Below are 21,826 nucleotides of genomic sequence, written 5' to 3' on the forward strand. Positions count from 1 at the left end.
AATCTATATTGTTGCTGTAAGCAACATGCTAGTTCACAGAAATGTCAAGCAAAACTATACTATAGATTTCAAACTGAAGTCTTTCAAGTGCATATGATCTGACTTTATGAAAAACTGAGTAGATCCAGAGCACATAATTCTTCATCTGGCATAAAAAGATAGTGCCTTATTGAAGAATAATCACAGACTGTAAGTAACATTAAAATCTATTTACACAGTGTGTTGTCATTTGTATAATATCTAATTCTATTTATTCTTCCTACAGTATAAAAAGCCTGATAACAGGAGGCTGCTTGTTGGGTTTAAAAAAAAAAAAGAAAAACACACACAAAAAAAAAAAGACAACCACAAAAGCCCCCAAACTCCCCCCCCCCCCAAAAAAAACCTAAACAAAACACCAAACCCACCATCTAATACAAATGGAAAAAGGAAAAAAAACAGCCAACCAACAATGAAATGCAAAAATAAATCAGAAAACAGAGGAAAGGGGTTTTTTAAATGCCTGGTTTCAGTCTGCACTTTACCTGTCAGGTTGCATGAACTGCACATACTTAGCATGGTCTTCATTGTGGCTTAATCATAAAGTATGTTCAGAATGCCTGTGTCATGCAGTAAAATGGTCTTTTGCACAGGATCTAGATGCATTGGTATAAATGCTTTAGCAAATCAAGTTGTGAGGATACAATTCCATGTCCTACCGCTATGGGCATAGTAACCATAAGCAAAGTCAGGGAAAGGAGCATGAGAATGTGTTAGCTACTTCAGTCCCAGGTTAGCAGCTTGCATTAATTTGCTGCAGGACTTTTGAGCTCAGCTCCTGGATCTTGTTCTGCTAACTCTACTCAGCAGTTACAAAGAGGAAGGCAGTGACTGTATGTGCATGAGCAGGTAATTTGGTGCAATAGGACAATAAACATTAAGTACTGAGGTGCATGTGGCTTAGGGATTTTGCTGTGGATCATATTTACCCTGACCTTTAGGACCAAGCATCCCTGCCATGTATGTGATTGTCTGAAGGACCAATTATTAGCTCAGATGTATGTTGCTATTAATATTTGAACTGCATTTGGTACATAGTTGCAGTTCTTATGATTCAGTTTCCTTGTCAAAGAATCTCATTAATGCACAGAAACTGTTCCTAAAATCAGGCTAAAGCAGTAAGTGTGCGTAATTCTTCAAAGCTTCTCTGTTGGTCTGAACCAAACTGGTAATGTAGTTGCAGCCAATAATGAAAAAGTAATGTGTTAAGTAGTTACAGCTGAGTGGCTGATGGTGTCTCAAGGTCCTTAATACAGACTAGAGAGGATTCTGAAATACCTGGAGCTGAGTCTTTGGAATGTGGGAGTGTGAGGAGGATTTTCTCCAACCCAGGGAGCTGTGTTGACACTTCTTGCTAATCTTTAGTGTCAGATCAATACTGTTGTATTCCTGGGAACAGTGTTTCTGCATTAACTGATTTGACCAGTTTACTGCAAGTTTGTAATGAATCTTCTCCTGAATGTTCTCCCTTTTATACTGTTTGTATATAATTGTGATCTGTACTGGAAACTGTTGCCAGGACTATGACCATGAAAGAGATGATCTGTTTGGTATGTCCAGGTAGCTGTTCTGTAGGCTTCTGCATGAACAGAAGTATGCAGCTGAAATAAGCAGTAGTGTCTTGACCACTGTCTGTGTTACATCAGGTCTTACTGATCACTCAGCTGAGGTACAGAAACAATTGTTGGTATTCACCCACTTCAGTGTAAAACACTGTGATTTTTCCTGTTGAGGACAATTGAAACTAAACTATCTTACTCTGCTGTGAATGTGAAGCAACCCTTTCAAGGGGGAAGTAACAGCAAGTTACTGCTGATGAACATTAAGCGGTTACCAAGATCTGGTTTATGCTCCAAGGCAGCACTTGAATGATGCCACTGTCTGTCACATTTGAATCTTCTTACCTCCCATTCCATTTTAAATGCACTCATGTAAGCACATGTATGTGCTCTCCGTCTGTCCCTTCTTCCCTGCTCCTCTGTTTGTTCTGGCAACTGCCCAGGTTTTTGATCATGAAGAACATGGTAGGTTGCTCAGGAGCTTCAGTCAAGAAGGCCAGATTAGATAAAGGGGGGCTTTGGATGGAAAGTACCTCAACTACCTTCCTTAAGAGCAACATCTTAAACTGTGACAGCTGTTTATGCTGTAAACTTGTGATTATAGTGTCCTAAAAATCAATTTTAATTTTATGTTTTGTAAAAATAACTTACTTGCTGTCACTCCTACCTGCACCAAACAATCACACACTATCTTAATGTGAGGAAGGAGGTTAACTGAACCTGCATAAAATCGTATGACTACTGTGCGTGTTTTAGTCATTGTAAGAGAACAATAGTTGCATTAACGGCTTTGTCATGAGTAAAATAGTCTTATGATTCCTGATGTAATCAGCTATGCTACCTAATAATTGTAACAGTACTTCACAGCACGGATATTTTAAACCCTAGCAGCTGCCCTGTTTGCAGTACTTGGGAATTAAGCTTAGGCCTTTGCAAGATCTCCATTCCTTAATATTGAAAAAGCAGAAGTCATCCCTTAAATCAGAATCCCTAGCAAGACAGAAAAAGCAGTGTCAGGTTCTGCAAATGCTGCTGTCAGGTTGGTTTGTTCCTTTGTATTTACATGATATTTTTTTACATTAACGTGTCTGTTTGAAGTGTTGCTGTACATAAAATAAAAATGTTCTCTTGCTAGGCAGATTTTAATTAACAAGCTTTTGAGCTTAAAATACAGTCTCTTCTTGGCTACATTTGTTGGAACTATGCACTTTAAAGTGCTTATTTTTATATATGCTAAGGATTAAGATAAAGAAGCTCTCTTACTGTAAGTTAGCAGTGTTCCGGAATTATGTATGTGTAATGTCATCTACATTGTATTTTATCACTTTTTAAGTTATCTTGAGCTTTAACATGCGATTGGCTTCAGTACTTAAGAAAATGTTTACATTGGAGCAATGGATACTGAGGACTTCAGGAGGCATTGATCTTCTGTGCCACTCAACGCTGTATTTCACATTTCTGTCAGATATTGCTGGTAAAAGGTCTAAAATAAGAGCTATCTTTTTTTGCAGAGAATATATTGGATTCCAGTCTGTAAAATAACATTTATATATTCCAAGGAGGCTATGATTAATCAAGGATGGAGAGCTTGTAAGAGCAGTGCCTATCTTGTTGAGACCGTCCCTATCTCTTCCCTCTATAATCAGTAATGTAAATGTGGTTTGATCTCCTCTGTTCTATGATGCCAGTAATTTTTTAACTAGGTGAGGAAGTACTTTTGTTTCTAGAAAGTTTCTTTTCTAGAAACTTTCTATGCACCAAGCATCATTGTCTGAACTGCTGCTATCTTTTAAAACACTGTTTGGCTTTATTATGAACCAAATCTAACACTTCAGTTTCATGTTACAGACTAGTAGGGCTGAATTATCACCTGCACTGTAGTGCACCTCTTATAATTTTGGCCAGTGGAAATCAGAATAATTCTGTCTCACCAGAATTTGTGATAAACAGCTTCTCTCAAGATTTCTAAAGCATGTGAGTAGATTGTAATTCAAATTAGAGCCTGCCAGTCCCTTGTCAGTGTAAGTGCTGTTGGTATTGCCAGACATGACCCAAACTGTATTTTGAACATTTCCAGGTAGGTAAGCAAAAAATCAGATTCAGTTAAACTTGCTGTCTCTAAAGGATGAATACTTCCAGCTTCAGAAGTATTTCCCAGACTTGTAAGACTCTTGGTGTGGTGTCGGTTTGTATTCAAGATACCAGCAGTTACGGATGTGTCCTTGTCACTTATTCTTGTTGCTGCTCTAACATTTATCCTTTGTCTTCATTCCAGTTTCCCTTCCTTGTTTCATTGTTAAAGCCTTCGTATGATATATCGCTGTGTTTTCCTCTAGTAAGGTCTGGCAGGAAAGGACGTCGGCGGGTGTTTAGTCTGTCGGAGGCTGACAGTCACGGTGGACACTGGGTTTAGGTCTTCAAGCAGCAGCTGCAACAGAAACTCGCGCAATATCAATTCAGGCAGGTTCCTCCATAAGATTTCAAAAGCCCACAACAGTTAATAGAATGTATTTGGTTTCCATGCTGACAGCAATGACAGTGAGGTAGGAAAATGAAGAAAGCATCATAATATTTTTTTTTTTTGTGGGCGGGGGGCTGGGTTGTAAAGCAAGAATTAGCTGTTTCTGAAAGCCTTATCTGCAGTTTCTACCATGTTTCTTGGCTCTCTTGCCAAAGATGGAAATACTGCTATCAAGCCTCCAGCTTCAAAGCAGCTATGTCTTCATTTGCACAGAGGCAGCCATGGCTGTAGTGGAATTTAGGGAGCACAGGCTCCTGTATGGACAGTAATGCAGGTACTTGGCTAGCAGCAAGAAATCTGTAACTCAGGTGAAATGGACAAGCGTTCAGCATAAGACTGTCCTTGGACTGTGATGGTTAGAGCTTAATATTTCTATAATCATCAAATTCAGGCAGATGGCTTTGTGGACTGTTTAATTGCCTGAGGAGGTCAGGAGGGTAATCATGCAAAAAAGATGTAAATATGTTTCAGAGTACCTTCTTATTTATATAACCTGTTTTAACTTGTATCTAATTACTTTTTTTTTACTGTCATTGTATGAAGATATTTTACTCTGTTAATACTATAAAAACACCCATTTTCATCTTTATAGGTTTACTTTTCATCTTTTCACTTAATGTCCTGTTACTTAGGTTTTTGTTATCCTTTCATAGTATGTTGGTGTACAACTTAGGACACTTCTCTGTAGATTATATTCATGTTTTCCTTTTCCTGTTGTTTTCTATCTTACACTAATAATCATCTGTAGCATGAGTTAATATAACAGAAGCTGAGTGATTTGATTTGGATTCTTTTGCAGTAATGATAATCCGGGTAGCATTATAGAGGTGCTGAAAAACATGTAAGGTTGCTGTAACCACTGCAACCAGAGAGAACTAATAATACCCAGAACCTGGCAAAATTACACACTCTTTTCAAACCTTATTTGGTACTTAAATTTGGGGTGGTGTGGGGGTGTTTATTAGAATTAAATGGTAACATCACAACTGTTTTAAGAAGTGACTTCATTCTCCCTGGTTTTGTTGCAGATCTTGCTTGTATTTTTTGCCAGATCACTTTTGCTTAAATGCATGGGGGTTGGGGAGGGGTAAAGAGGGATAAAGTTGAAGTGCTGATTTCCCACAGTAGAAGCATAACTTTTTGGTATTTAAGAGTAGATCTTAGTGACTTGTGATTTTATTCAGGTAAAAATGACCCTTTTTTTTTTTCTATCCAAAAGTCAAACTGGAACCAAATGTTAGGAGTTTGGATTTTTTGAAAGCCAGTTACGATTTTTATGTGCGTTATAGACGGAAGTTCCAATAATGGATAGAGACCTTAATCTCTAAACATACTGGGTGCCTTGAAACTCTTGATTCAAGAGCTTGGTACCTATCTGAATTTTAGAGACAGACATTCCTGTAGTAATCCCTTCTTGAGCTTTTTTTTTTTTCCAGCTTGGGTCCATCTTTTTGCCAATTGTTTATTCCAGTTTGAAAGACTTTAAGAATTCAGATCATACATAAATTTGTATTTATCTACTTGGATCCTTCTCTGAACTGAGTATGACTTCAAAAGGCTTTGAAATTTTGAGCCTCACAGATTTTCTGATTAGTAATTATTGTCCTGAAGCCATGTATTCATTTAACTAGGAGGTGTTATATGTGAAAACTTCTTACATCAAGGGAGTGGTTTGATTTTTTTTTTTTTAATTGTAATGTCTCTAATATACTAAATTTTGATTCCAAGATGCTGGATCTCTGTATTCTGTTTTCTGATTAGGTTTTTTCATCTGTAGTCTAGGATTGTTTTCCTCTATCTAAAAGATACAGGAGACGATCATTACCTAGGACAAATTTATAGTTGCAGTTTGAAGCTAAGTATACGCCTCAAGTAGCTTATGGATTTGAGAGTGTTGTCACAAAGATCTAAGTACCACTCTCAGAGCTGTAGTTTATAGCTGTGACTGGGGAGTAAGATTTCTAGTTAATTATTAGTCCAGAATGGATAACATATAGCAAAATAATAGTGAGAGCTTTTGACCTTTTCTAGACAGTGTTAAAAATTCTCCCTCCCTTGCCGCTTTGTGTACTGGTATTAGCTTTCTGCCCCTGCAGGAACTAGTGGCAGTTTGTGAATACTTCATCATTTTGGCAGTAAAGCCATGCTGGGATACAGAAATCTGTCATTGCTACCCTTAAATACAGTAACAGAAGTGGAGCTCTGACAGCAGCTAATGAAATGTTGGAAGTAAAGGAGAGAGACTTCTATCAATAGTAAATAAAAGCTGAAGGGAAGTATACCAGAGCTCTAATTTTGCATTCCCTACAAGTACTGCAGCTAAAATACTGGGATAATGTGCTGCTTACATTTTTTGGTATTTTTATCTTTTTTCTGAATGTTTTTTCAGACTTTTGGATAGGAAAGTTGGACTCATTGACTCCAGATACTTTTTTCTTTTTTAATGGAGACTTTTTTCAAATACTTTTTTCTCTGTGGCATTAAGAAGAGAATCACTTCAGCATTAATTTAGATCCTACATGGAAGGATTTGGGGACAATACAGCATAACAAAAGAATATGTATGTCTGTAATTATTTCAGTAAATGAAACTATTGAGAAAATATTTGTTGGGGAAGGAAAAATTTAAGAAATGAACTACAGAATCAGAAGTGAAATAGTAGCACTGCAATAGAAATGTGCTATATATAACGTTCCGGAGTAGTATGCCATTGGTTGATAATACTTTATTTACCAGAATATCTCATGTTTCTGAATACTGAATGTTGGTGAATACTCATACTGTAATTAAGGTAAAAAATAATCTTGGCAAAGAACATTTGATATTCTTTTAAGATTTTATAAACTCAGAAAGTAAAATCACTGCAAAGAGAGTCACTGTTTTGTGGATACTTAAAGGTTAGCATTTATCTTGAAATTCAGAGAAATGAGGCTTTATTTCAATGGTTTTAGAAGTTCATTTTCCATGCAGATCTTGCATCACTTCCTCTGTTATCAATTGCTACATTCTCACTAAAGCTTCTTGACAGCTAAAAACAATCTGAAGAGTTACTTTGAATCTGTCATTATTTTTCAAAAATAACCAGTGATGTCCTTTTTAATTAAAAAGAGACTTTTCTACAGTCTATAAATGGTGGTTTTATTAAAGCAAGAAGCTTTAGCCACAGATTCAGCAAAAAGTAAAATTGAGTGGTTTTCTGAAGTGAGGAAGTGGGGTTATCTTACCAGAAAGCTTAAAACCCCAATAATCTTACTGTTATCCCACTGATACCATACTGATATCCATTCCATTCTCAGCTTTGTTTTTCTTTTTGGTTTTTTTGTTGGTTGTTTGGTTGGTTTTTTTGCCTTATGTTCATACTGTCTGTTCTTTCACGAGATTAATTGGAATCATATTGCAACTGAAATATTTTTAAGGTCACTGTATTAAAAACAGAACCTAAATCTTAGCTTCTGTATTCACTACATTGCCTTGTAGACTTTTCTGCAGATGTCTGTACACTTGAACACATACTGTTTCTTTCAAGAGCTCTAAAAATGGTCTGTTTTGAAGCTGGATACCTGGTTACTTTAATGGGATCTATTACTCTAGTCTGAAAAGAAAAAAAAAAAACAACACTTTTCTGGGCATACTTGCTCATGTGTAAGGCTGTATTGCCTCATCTCCTCCATTCACTATCCATCTGAGCCAAATGAGCAGTTTACTTGATAGTTAGCTAAGGTTTTAATGACAGTACAAATAGCTGTTAATGGCTTTTGGTTTGGGGTTTTTTTTCCATTGTCTGGGAAGGTGTAGTAGCATATCAGTTTTCCGTGGTAATAGTGCTTATTCCCAAGTTTGCTACATGCACCATACCTAGGAGCACAAAAAAATAATCACGCAAGCTTGTATAAAAGCAGGCCTGTTTCACAGCACTTCTCAGTTACAATAAGCGCATTATTTTCATTCCTGTTCTTCCATAGTTCTGCTTTCTGTGGTTGAGGTGTCACTTATTTCGTTCTCCAGATTCACATTTGAGAGAACAACTTCCAAATTATTGTAAGAAACAAGCCACCTCTTGGGAAAACTAGTTATACAGGGGTTCTTTTCTTTTTTTTATTACTAAAGAGCTTCCTGGTATGGGATGGCTAACCATTTCAGTCTATACTAAATACTGGAGAGGCTTTCTTATTCTTCCTCTCTCTAGGAATATTTCTGATACTGCTGCATATTCTAATACTAAATGTGTAAAATTTCCTTATTTGAACATTGCCTGCTGGCGTGTTATGCCTTCATAATATTTCGTTTTATTTCTAACCACTAAAAAGTGAATGTGTAAGCATAGTGCTTCACAGAACTGCATTTTCTACCCAGTTATTCTTAAATATCCATAAATAATAGTATACTGTTAGGCCTAATGTACATGCTGAGTTGAATATTGATTGTTTATTGGTGTTTTCTTTTATTAGATGATGCTTCAGCTCCAGAGCAGTCTCAGATGACCATATCTGGTCAGACGATGTTGACTGACGAAACCCTTTCAGCTGTCTCAAAGTCTAGCAAGAACGCTGTAAAAAACAGTGACATAGAAATAGCAAACCTGTCTCCAAGCCTGATTCCTGCACAGCAGCCCACAATATCATTAATAACAGATGACAATACGGATGCACTGAGCGTAGAGTCACTTACACTGGTGCCGCCAGTTGATCCACACAGCATTCGAACATTCAGCTGCATTCCTCAGTCATCTTTGCAATCTGAAGTTGAAGTCTGCAAGGTAAAAGAGGTAGAGGAAGAATGTTCTGACTAAAGCCAACCTGCATACTGTGATAAATGGTGAAGCAAATGCAACCAAATTCTTTGTTGTTTTTTTCTTTGGGAGTGCAGATACCCTTTGAAGCCTGAGGGGCCGTCTGGTCCACAAGAGAAGGCCCACTGATGAAAGAATGTGGGCAGCTTTTAGAGCAAACATCAGATGCTCAGCATTTTTAAAATGGAAAAAAAAAAAAAACCAAAAAAAACCCCAACTTTTGAATCTGGACTGGCTGTTTCCTACCAATTCCTGTTATACAAGAACATGAAAGTATTTCAGAGCACTTACCTTCTTTCTACTGTGGAGTTCCAGCTGCAGGAGCTAAGTTAATTGTAAAAGGTCTACGGTATTACAGCAGACTGAAGACATTTTGGAATACCTGGCCATTGTATCATAATACCGGGATATTGTATCATTACTTCTCTGAAACTGGAGAAATACTATTGATCAGAAAAAATTATATATTGTAGTACAGAGATAACATTTCCATTTGAGACATGGTGTGTTTTTAATTTTGATTGTTGGGGTTTTTTTGTTTGTGTGTGTGTTGGGGTAGGGGGGGTGTTTTGGCTTGGATTTTTGTAAAACCCTCATCTCATTCATCTTTTGGAGCCCTGCATGATACCAGCAGGCTTGGCTGCTTTGAGTGTTGTTGTCTTAGGATACCATACTTCAGCAATGCGTTTTCCATGTGTAATATTTATTTCAAGGTTTGATTCAAAGCAAAATATATATCAGACAATTTTTTAAATTATAAGAGCCTGAAATTTAATGACAATTGCTTATTCAAATTAACCTAAGGGATTTTTGAGACTGTTTTAGCCTTTGCTTTAACTAGCTACAGAGGAATTTAAAATATTTTAAGACCTTGCTATAGCTTGTTTGTTTGCTTCTGACAGTCAAATTGCTACACCTCAGAAGAGTGATGATGCCCTTTCTACTGAATGACAGCTGCTAGAAACAGATGGAAGCAGTTTTGCTCTAAAGAGGTTTTCTAAGTTTTTCATCTTCATGTAGGAGGAAGGTCACCATATCTAACTTAATTCCTTTGCAAGTCTGAAAGTCAAAAGGAAAGGTATTGTGTAGGTTTTTTCCTGTCTGGGATAGTATCACAGTTGAACAACACTGCTACATAAAAGTGATTCTGAGTTTGCTTGCCTTTGCTTCCTACATCTTGATACCAAGTTGACAAAGTAGTGGAGGAGTGTTGATTAAAGTTTGGAATGTTCTTTGCTGATTTAATACATAATTTAACATGAATTGAACTTAAGATTTTTTCATCAGTTTCCACATGTGTTAATAGTAAAATGGGCAGATAGTCGTTACTGGTCTGCTCATAACATTGAGTGCTTTCTGGCTCTCAAAGATTGAAGACTACTATTATTTACTTTACTTGGTATTGTGATTCCAGTCATCTGTGCAATCTGTTTCTTCATTCTGTCTCTACTAACACTGATTTCATATAAAGTAGGTGAATCTGATAAGTTTTTATCTACTTCCCAGTCTCTTATTGTACCTTTTCCTGGCTGTTATATAGAATACTTGAAGTAATTTTGAATGTTATATTTATATATGAGATTGACTATTCCACAAGTATAACTTGCTTTTTCCATCTTTCCTTTCACAGAACAACTTAATCTTTGTAAAGCACATATACAAAGTGTCTGCTGTTGAATGCCAGCATTTTTTTTTCTTCCTTTATTAGCTTTTGCATGCAGTTTTACTGATTTCTATTTTTCTGTAACCTCTACTTTGTCTCAAATCGAATCAACCAATATTCTGATCATTCCAGAGTGGCCCAAACTCTAAATTAATTCTGACAGTTAGGTGTCCTCAGCACTACCACGGATATGGGATGAGAATTTGGCATTGCTGGAGTAAAAGCCTTCCTTTGTTTTGGTTCCCGCCCCCCCCCATACGCTTAGGGTGAGTTTACACTGCAGTCACTGTTGCAGCTGATGTTACATGTACCTGAACAAGCCTAAACATCAGCAGCAATTTGGACACAAGGACCATGTAATTTTTTATTAGCTGAACTGATTGCAGACTAGAGTTCCTCTAATATGTTGCAGCATTACACTGTAGCCCTAGTAATATTCTGAAGATCGTTATAAAAAATGCCTTAATTTGAAAGCATTTTGTGTTAGTTGTTAACCTTAAGTCTTGACTTAGATGACACAAAATGCCACTGTGTGGGCTGAGTTCCTTTAAATAGAATTAATTTTAGACAGGAAAACCTTGATTTTTATTTATCCAATTTCAAATTAATGACCATGCACAAGGAGTCTTTTTAGTGGGTATGCATAATTTCACCCTTGAGCCATACTGCACAAGAAAGGGGACAAAGGGAAAGAAAGCTGACTTTGTGCTTTTCATTGCCTTTGGGTAGCTTTTAAATCTCATGACCAGTTGTCTACTGAGACCTTCAGAGGAAGTAGCTGAGATAGTCTTCTATTTTCCTTATAATTGTATTTAGGTCTACAGTCTAATCCACGGCTGGCAGAGCCTTGCTGGTGTAAGGGGTGGTAAAGTGGGATATCTGTTAGCAGTTCTATCAAAAGCTCTCTGCAACAATGGAATTGTGCTAGGAAAGCTGTGACTGCACCAGCTCTACCGACGTTGTGTTGTTATATAAATGCTACAACGGGTACAAACCAAGCTAAATCGCTGAATGGTTATGCCACAGAAGCAATTGATTTTTGGGTTGTTTGCTGCTTATGTTAAGGCATATGTGTTCACAATTTGACTGTGCTTCATGCTGCAGTAGAAACTTCAGTATGTAAAAGCTCTGGAGATGCTGAAATAATCTGTCATTGGCAATCTTTTATCTCTGCAAGGATGATGTTACTCATCTACAATTCCTTGAAGAGTTTTGTATCTATCTCTTCCTTACCAGAAAAACTCAAGGGCTGCTTCCTTATCCCCCTTTCACTGTAAAAAGGAAGCTTAACCAAGAAAGCATTAGCACATCAGTCACAAATGTAATTTTTTTTTCTAAACAAAAAGTTTATTTTAGTCAGTGTAACATCACTCTCTAACCAAATCCAGATACCAAGTTGCAAGTGAGAGCAGCAGCTAAACAACTGACCATTCAAAAGGCTCATTATTTGAGTGTGACACTGCAGAGGGAGGTAGAATCGCTCTAAAGTAAGTATAGCAATGTTTCAGAGCAAAATGTTGGAGAGATGCTAAATTCTTACTGTTTGTAGAGGTTATGCCTATCTTCAGCCATATTCTGTTAACATACAACAGTTCTGTAATTCCCATCCTTTTGAGAAGAGAAGCCAAAGAAGCCAAAGCATACTGAATGTTACTTTGCTATTTTATGGTCTGTGTGTCATTTTATCAAATTTTACCAGGATATTACTTGTTTAGAGAACTATGTGTTGCCTTCACTGTTAGGTCTCACTCCCTCTTGCTGGTCCCCTTTGCGTTTCTGTCATCAAGTGTACAAAAACAAACAAGGCTCGAGCTTTTTCATTTGTGAAGAGAGTAATGGCAGCATATACACTTGGTAATTTGGTAAAGAAGGGGAGGGAGGAAACATTAGTGGCCAATTCTAATATCTGCTTCACCATGGAATTAATGCTTGCAATGTAAAACTTTGTGCAAAAATTGTTTTGAAGAAATTCTTTGATATAGAAAGGAACCAAAGGTTAAGATTCCTGCACTTCATTTTACAAGCTGTGTGGATTAAACCAAATTCATTAGAAATGTGGCCACATATATTAATACTAAATGCTGTATTGTGTGTCAAGTTGTACACAGTATAAGGACTGAGCTCACTTGTATTCTCCACTGCTAATTCATGATAAACTAAAATGCTGACTTCTCTTCCTTTAAATTAAGATGAGCTTAAAAGAGGAAAAAAAGATACAAAATTACACCTGTTAAGGAAGCTCCTCAGCGTTCTTCATTTACAACACAGTTGGAATCTTCCTTGAAGTAACTCAGTGAGGAAAAATGGGGAATATCTTCCAGAATTTATTTATTCTTTTTCAGTATTGTTGCTAAAGGACAGGTATGTGACATTTAAAAACTCTTCTTCCATATCAGAATTAGATCAGTATTTAGCCTTTTAAGTCAACGTCCAGTGCTTCATATGAGCCCTTTGCCCAATAGAGACAGAATACAGGGGGAAAATAACATTCCTTTGTGGCTTTGAGGTATTCTTGAGTGTAGAATTTGAAAACTGATGGTTAAAACTGCTGATTTTGCTATAAACAAATTATTTTCAGGACTGAAATTACTGTGATTTTTTTCTCCTAATGAAGCAGTAAGACATGAGTGACTGCAATTTCCACGCTTACTGCAAATGGCCTGGGATGATTACTTAAGCAAAAGCAGGTCAAGCTATGTATAAGTATGGAGCCACTCCATAAAAGTAAACAATTTAATGACATGGTGCTGGGAGTGCTCTAGTGTAGTCAGGCACTCTTTTTGCTGCACATGTTATAGGTAAATAACTACAGAATAGCTTAATGGGTAGTTTCACTGACCTGCATGTAGTACTCTTCAGGAGGAAACCTGCTATGCTAAACATCCTGATGTCGTCTTCACTAACCAGCTAAAGTTAAATAGGGAGTTGCTTTTAAAAGAACATTATACCAGTCAGCTGTCATCTAGGAAACTTTTAGTTCTATAGTTGAATCAAAGATTTGCAGAGACATCATATAGGGGCATTGGTGAGATCTAGGCATTTTGCCTCAAAGATGATGAGGCTACTACTTATTTTCAGGCATCCTAATGTTAGGCATCTAAATAGGTACATATTGGAAATTTTCTTCCTAACTGTTACTGTCTGTCTTCTTGAAAGAGTTCAATATGTCACTGTTTAACCATCACTGGCCTACCTTGGGATGACACTAACCTGGGCACTGTACTTCTGTTACCTAGAAGTCTTTGGAGTGCTTCTCCTGTGCTTGCCTGCTTTGTTGCTCTGACCTTTCTGAACATTTGCAGCATGAATTAGAAACAAATGTAATAACTCTTGCTGTCTCCTAATAATAACTCTTACTGTCTCCTATCAGATTCTGAAAAGCAGATGGTGAACCAAGCAGGGCTTGCTAGGGTGGGATTTTTTTAGGGGGGTGGAATGGGGGAAGTGCTGGGTGTTTTTTTTCCTGCAGCTCGGGATTTTTTGAGCAGCAACAAAGACATGGGAGATGCAGTTCTGGACTGAGTTTCAAACAGAAGGTTCTTTCTTATGGAAACATATTTTTATATTACATTTGTACAGGATTTTCCCTATTTTGATCTCCGAAAATTTTTAGATTTGCTCATTGCTCAGATTTGATTTCTTTTGCAAGGGGTTGCAAAATATGTATTGTTAATGTATTATAAATATAAAGCTAAATTTTGCTTATCTAATAAATGTGTGCTGTGGCAGTATCTGTTTTGTTTTGCTAACTTGAATTCATTGGTTCTTAATATGAAAAGGAAACGCTTGAGTCGTGACTGTCTTGTTAGCATAAATAAATGTGTGGAGTACATAAATTTTAAATAACTAAAAAGGGCTTAAAAGCAGGTAATGACTAAGAATACTTGTTGGTGATAAAAGTTATGAGTTAAGTAATATTCAGACTAGTATATAGTGTTCCCAGGATTCTTTTAAGATCGTAATCTTAAAATGCAAGAGAATTTTTTACATTTTGTTCCCTGTTACTTTTGGTTATGGGTACTCGTAGTGAAGTGAGCTTAAGACATAGTAATTGCAATCTGATAAGTATGTATGAGGAGATGAGAAGGTCTGAGGTTTTGTGTGTGTGTGTATTTAAGGACTAACTGTGAACATGAACAATGAACATGAAGATCATTTTGAAAAGGACTGAGAGTAGATTCAAGTGTGGGAATTCATAGACTGAGAATTTCTAGGAGCTTTGTTTTGTCCAGTAGTGGCACTCAATAATAGATTGTTACAACTCTAGGGAACCTGCTGGAAGCATTTTGAACTTCAGGGGATAACTTTAGGCATCTCCACTTGTGAATAGGTGTGTTAATATTTTTGTTGCAAACTTTTTACTTCCTTTTTGAGCTGTTTTAAGTGCGAAGAGGGGGAAATGTATTTTTCTAGAAGAGTGAATGTACCTGGGATTTAAACACTACATAAAGCATTTAATGAATATGGAGAACTATCCTCCTGTGAAATATATTTCAATAAACTTGTGTCTGAAATGTACTTCACTTGGGGGTGGGGTGAATGGAGAAAAAGAAAGTCCTGAACATGCATTTGCATTTACATGGGAAAAAGCCCAAACACGGGGTGAATTGAATTCTGAAATGTCTTTCTACAGGCAATAAGTATTAATTATTTAATTTAATTTATGTTAGACATTTGGAGTAAATGTGACTAGCTTATGTTAATTTAAAGAAAAATGTTATTAGATGTCTAGGAAGGGAGTGAAATTAGAAAATGTTGGTGTATGTTTCTGAAATCCAGATTTCTATAGCTGAGTCTGTATTTGCTGGCATTGATCATGTGTCATGGCTATTGAAAACCTGGACAAGAATGAACAACAGACCTTTCTTTGTAAATGGAACTTGGCAATAAAAATGGTGTTACTAAGAAAGCTTTCTTCCCTTTCATGTTGTGTTGCTGGATTTGATACACAAGGAGATTCAATAACAGTGGAACGCAAAATTTGCAAAAGTTTGCCTTTGTTTGACATATGCACACCGTTCTTCCTATGTCAGGTCTTTTAGCCTTTAAGCTGAAAACTGAAATAGCCAAGGGTTTTTTTGCATTGAGTATGCAGGGTATACATAGCATGAGAAGAGAGAGCAGAAGAGAAGCCTGTAGAGGTGATGGAAAGTAGGTGAGGCCAGGGGTTAAGAGTGGCTGGGCAATATTTAAAATGTCTGTGAACCACTTTGCCTGTCACGTGATTTCTTCCCCAAATATATCCTTGCACCTTTTGTCTTTCTCTTGTGCATGTTGCCAGTTCAGTATATGGATCAAGTCCAACCACGTTATTAGTTGGATTCTTGTTAATTAGCTTCTCCATCTATAGGAATTAATTACAGTCAATATACATTCCTTGCAAAATGTTTTTTCTCAAACTAGGCAATGCTCCAGAAGCTTTCTTAAAGAAGAAATTAAATTACATTGTATTATGAAATAAGCAAGCTAAGTATTGTAGATAGGAGACGGCATTGTGGTTTACTATAAGGTACGAATATTAAAAAAAGGTGTATTGGGGAAAATGAGCATGAGTCTGCTCTAGCAGTTGGGCTTTCAACATTATGCCAATAATACTGCTTTAAGGATACCAATTCTATAATTTGTGGCCAGGAAGTTCCCTTCTGTTTGAAACTATTTTGTGGTTCATGTCTCCTTCTGATGCCTGAGAACTTGCAGCCTTTTGTCGTCTTACTTTTCCTCTGTTTCTGTGCAAGATCTTTTTAGACTTGGACATTGAGTCAGGTTAAGCATCTTGCCCTGCATTACTAATGGTCAGAGATGGAATGAAAGCACAGCCTTAGGCCCTCTTCCCGTTCTGACTCGGATGAAGGTGAACTTGACAGAAATGCAGTGCTGTATTAGTCCACTCTTTTCTTAGTCCCTGTGAATATATGTGTAGCCACTTGAACCATCATTTAATAGGTAAATCCACATATTTATTAAGATAATTCATTCTAGTAATATAAATGAAGTGAAACTGTGTTGATATATATGTCTTTATCAAAGTAACTCTTTTTCTAAGTAGAGATGCAGCATTTAGAGATTGGTATCTTTTATTCTTCTGTTTATTGGGGGGAAGAAATTGCATCCCTAAGTGCATTTTTATGCTGCCATGTTAGACCTTGTGCAAAGACAAAAGCTGTATTGACACTTTCTGGTGATCTTTTTGAATATGTGGTGTGTACAGCTGGGAATGCAAACTCACTGTTTATGTGAGTGTATTCCCTGAAAATTCCTTTGAATTTTAAGGTGATACCTTTTATCGCTCAAGTAAGGAGAGTTGGTGAGAGCTGCAACACCTGGAGTTGCAAATCTTCACTGGCAAAATTTGAAGAAAGGTTTCAGGCAAGTGTACACACAGTTAAAGCAGTTGAGTTGATGGGGAGTAACTCGGTCTGTCTGGTTGGATGGTGTTCCATTGTGTGTGTGGTTTTAGCTCAAGGATTCTACCAACAGCTTATCTACAAACATGTCTAGGTCTTAAAATTATTATTACTTTTGGATGCCAGTTCTCTAAATGGATTTTGAGAGGTGAAATTTTTTTAGATTATCAAGAGCCTTATTATTCAAGCTTAGATTACAAGTCCTTTTGAAATACAGTGAAGGCTTTTGCCTGTCCTCAGAGACTCATTCTACAAAGTTGGGAAATGTGCTTGTTGAATGGAAAATACTGATCTCATCATTCCATCCTCACTGTGTTGCCCCCAAATAAATGTTTATATTTCACATAGGCCACAGTTTTTGGTTTGGGTTTGTTGTTTTTTTTTTTTTTTGTGGTGGTTGTGTTTTGGTTTTGGGTTGTTTTTTTTTTTTTTTTTTTTTGGGGGGGGGGGGGGGGGCGCCGCTGTTTGGATGACCAGTAGGGACAGATGAATACTTAAGCTCTGTTTCCTAGTTACATATAATTTTTCTCAGCTTTGGTATGCAATAAACATTGTGACACAAGATGGGAAAACAAACTATTGTTTTACTGCAGAAATAAATTTTGCTTTTAATTGGATGAAGACATCTTTGTATAAATTTGTCCTCATTTTTGGATCATTTATTTAGGTTGCTGAGAATCTTAGACAAATGTCTAAAACTACAAAGTACACTTAAAACTTCTGTAGATTAAAAGGAGTAGTGTGAACAGATGTAGTGACCCAGTTGTCTGAGCTAAGCTGGTTGCAGGAGTTACTGTGATTGGCACAGGAGCAAAGAATGATAATTTATTCTAGCCTCTTGCCAGAAAACTTACTAAAAAAATTGTTAGAAATTTGGAGAGGAGGTTTATTTTAGTGCAGTTGTTAATAATAGTGTGTTTCCTGAGGCTTCCTACCTCTCCTGCTCTTCCAAAATGGGTCCCTTGTTCTTGGGAAGCATTTGGTCTTTGCTTCAACAAGATTACTTTTTCAAAGATTCAAATGGATTATAAACATTACTTACTTTGAGACTTCTATATGAAGTTGAAGTAATAGAACAAAAGTCTGTACGAAACTAAGAAGTCAACTGAAATCTGAGCTATTTCAGTGTATGTACCAGCATCAGAGTCCCCACAAGATCTTTTCAGAAAGCTACAGTTGTTGCATATTATTTCAAATGATGTGTCGGCTTCGTCCTATTACTAAAGGGCTGGGAAGTGTCCTGTTGATCTGGTGGTAGTTACCCAACTGGGGATTATGGAAAAGTTGTTTATTCAGCTATGCTAACTTGCTCTTTATTTCCATCTGCTGTTTGAAATTGCATGTTGTTGGATAAGTGAGTCCGGGAGGCACCTAGTCAGATTATATCACCACTACAGATATCGTCAGAGCTTACTCTCCCTCAAGAGCTAGAGCTACCAGAAATAGAAAAAGACGTTTCTGAAGGTGGAGAGAGGCAGAATCATGATAATGTCTTGGAGAAAGGAATTTCAAGTCAGTAGAAGAAGGCAGGGCCTACAAAGGATAAAAGTGGTCTCTTTCTCTCCCCTAAGAGAACCTGGTTGTGATGACAATCTGTGTGTGCACACGGTTTTCCTTTGCTGAATAACAGCGAAAACACTGTCCAGTCTCTAACATTGAGGGACAATTGCTTGCATCTGTCCTCTGTCCAACAAAAGTGACAAAGCCGGTAGACTATGCAACAACAGACTTACTCCTGACTGTCACTTGTGAACTGAAGTAACTGTACTCACACTTATCCCACATGCTTTACTCCTCTGATACATCCCGATAGACTACTAATAAATACTATAACATTGTTAGTATACTGTTAAGGCTAATAGAGAAGGTCTTTGAAATTACATATTGCTGAGGAGGGGAAGTAAGAAGCCAAAGTAATCTCAGTGTATGATGATAGGTACTTCAGTCAGATTTTGATAGACAGAAGTTGTTTGCAGGTGAGTGTGCCTTACCACCAGATGCAGCATTTTGCTGCCGTGCTGCTCACCCCCAGTCCTCTTGCCTCTCCACCTCCCTCAGCCTGAACAGAGATGTCAAGAGGTCATGGATGATTCTACAGCAGGGGTCCTCAAACTATGGCCTGCGGGCCAGATACGGCCCCCTGGGGTCCTCAATCCGGCCCCCGGTATTTACAGAACCCCCTGCCCCCCCACCCCCCCCCCCACCCCCCGGTTGGGGGGGAAACAGAGCAGCCGCAGATGATCTCCTGCCACTTCATCTGCGCGCCGGCCCCCTGTTTAAAAAGTTTGAGGACCCCTGGTCTACAGTGTTTGATCAGCGAGGAGATCCCTCACTGCAGCTTGAATTCACTCAGAGGTTGTAGAGTCCTTTGTATTGATGTTCTTTTGTGTAGAGATTTCAGTTTTTGTTTTGGAATAGATTTCTGGATCCTTGTTTTTCTGACCTCTCACAGAGGCTAGAAAAGTTTCTATTTAGTAAGAGATGAGGTTCTCGGGTAATAATGTTCCAATAATAGGATTCTAAGAACCTTAGTTAAAATAACTAAAACACTCATAAAATCACAATGGGTTGGCAGGACCACATAGCCTGTTACTGCTCCTTTGACTCTGTTTTGCATCTTGTCTTAGGTGTAGGAAGGATGCAATTGTGTGTTACTTTTCCTTTGCAATGGATTTTACGCACTTGGTAAAGCAGAGTTCCTCTTGCAATTTCTGTCACACATCAGGGTGAGATGAGTAATAGCATGCACAGGAAATTCTACTCAGTAATGTGCACCAAGCAATCAAATTTAGAGGTGGATCCCTCAGCAGGGAGATGACATGCTTAGGACAAGCTCTTTGAGTAGCAAGTAAGACCGGTGAATTATGGAGATAAGGCTTTCTTTTTAACTATGTGACAGTGAATATATTCACTGGAGGTTTTTTGGTGGCTAGCCTTCAGTGTTTCAGTTTCAACAACCATCTGTCCTAAAAGTTCTTGTAAATAGAAGGCAGAAGGAAAGTCTCTTCAGAATGGTCAAAGTGGAAATAATAGAAGTTTCTCTGTCAGCCTCTCTTATCTAACCTAGTTTCTTTAACGGCATTACTTAAATGTCTAATTGCTCTCGTCCTCTCTGCTTTTGTTTATATATTTTTAGGAAGTGGGAAGGAAGCTTGTTTTATTTTTTTTGTGTGTTGGTGGTGGTTTTTTGTGGGTTTTTTAAGGCTTTAGAAGAAATCACAAGAAGATGGGAATCCTTTCATGTAGGCTGATAAAACTGAGTAGAGCAGAATCTTGATCCTCTGATATTTAAAATCTTTCTAAACCATGCAATTCACAAAGAGCTGCTTTTTCGTTTTCTGCCGAAACTCTTCATTCTCTGAGTTCATTTTGAGGAAAACTTTAGGCCTTTCTCAGCTTGTTTAAACTACAGAGAAAGTACTAAAAAGGAGAAAATATGACAAGATCTGATAAAAAAGAAAAACCAAAAAACCTCATCTGCAAGAGGTAGTGAGGTTTTTTTTAAAATACCTGAGAATAGCTTTGCAGAATTTTCCTACCAATTCTGGGCCCTAGTAAATGGATTGGGTTTACATAGTTTTGCTTTAGGATAATATTCTGAAGGTAGAAATTAAATTTTGGGTGCCTAAAAGTGAACAAATACCCTAATGGTTCTGCCATAAACTGCAGGCAGGAAGGAATGTATCCTCATTAAGAGAGATGCTTCCCTCCAAATAGCAGATGCCCCTTCCTAACAAGTACTGATTGGGAAGTCATGATTAAGGTGAAAACTTCCACAGTTTTTGGAAATATCAGATGATGAGTAAGTTTACCCTCTGCTTTTATGAGTTACAAGAGGGTTTTTGGAGAATAATAAAAAAAAAGGCAGCCCAAAAAAACCTTAACAAATCACCAATGCAGTTGATTTTTCACAAAATCCCCGGTTCCCATGATTATTTATTTAATGCAGCCAATAAAAGATATGCTAATAGAGGGTTGTGGTTTTTTCTTTGCAATGTTGCTTCATTCTCTGGTCCGTTACTCAGAGTCTAGGAGTGTTGTCACTCACTGTTGATTCGGTGTGTGATATGGTTTGGCATTTTTCTTTTGTTGCTGTTTTCTGTTGAAAATCTATCCTCTTTCTGGGGATTGAGAGTACAGCATCACAAATGTAGGTAACTGTATTGTGCAGGTGCGCCTTAACTGGCATGCTGTTTGGTGAAGTGGGTTAATTATCTTTTAGGTCTGCATCTGATAGAACAGGAGAAATTGCATAGGTGGTTGTTGTAGAACATCTGGTATGGGGAGGTTGCCAATGAGTAAGAATAAAAACATCAATAAAAGGACTACAAAGTAGATTCAAAATTGTGCTGGTCTCCTACCCAACTGTTTCTGATTTAGTGAGACTGCTGCTTTCCAGCCCTAAGGGCAGGCTTAGGAGCAGATGAAGGAGCAATCCTCTCTCTAACCTGCCCAGCTGTTTAGAGAGAACAGTGCTGGAGAGACTTGAAGTACTTTGTTTCAGATATAAATTGTTTCAGAAAGCTAGTGGAGTTACTCTCCTAAAAAAGAAACTAAACGTGTTTGTCAGCAGTTCTCAAGTTGAACTGAATTTGAAAAGTTCTAGGTTACTGCACAGGTCTGCTGTGATTGAGCGGTCTAGTAAGGCCCGCTGCATCTGGTCACTGCTGAAGCTGTCTGCAGCTTGATCTGTCTTGTCCTTCTAAGTTCACAAAGCATCAAAGTAATCATACATAGATTAAAATGAAATGTAATGCCCTATTCAGGGGAAGATTTTCAAGTAAGGCAGTAATTAGATGTTAGTTTTAACTTATTTTTATCAGTTGATATCTATATGCAGATGGGAAAAAT

At 37.5% G+C, this 21,826-nt stretch overlaps 1 protein-coding gene across 5 annotated transcripts in view; it reads left to right on the forward strand.

Annotated features, from left to right (window-relative positions):
* CLEC16A (C-type lectin domain containing 16A) overlaps positions 1 to 15,480 on the forward strand; it is an 80,179-nt gene extending 64,699 nt beyond the window's left edge. The window contains exons 23-24 of one of the 5 annotated variants that reach the window (XM_055707892.1): positions 3,939 to 4,058; positions 8,568 to 15,480. In XM_055707892.1, the coding sequence (XP_055563867.1) occupies positions 3,939 to 4,058; positions 8,568 to 8,908 (461 nt within the window). In that variant the 3' untranslated portion in view covers positions 8,909 to 15,480. Of the gene's footprint in view, positions 1 to 3,934; positions 4,142 to 8,567 lie in introns of all 5 variants that reach the window. The other 4 variants (XM_055707895.1, XM_055707894.1, XR_008731827.1 and 1 more) reach the window with 4 other exon arrangements.
* The last annotated feature ends 6,346 nt before the right edge of the window (positions 15,481 to 21,826 follow it).

The sequence above is a fragment of the Falco cherrug genome, chromosome 4, assembly GCF_023634085.1.
Source record: "Falco cherrug isolate bFalChe1 chromosome 4, bFalChe1.pri, whole genome shotgun sequence".
Lineage (NCBI taxonomy): Eukaryota > Metazoa > Chordata > Aves > Falconiformes > Falconidae > Falco > Falco cherrug.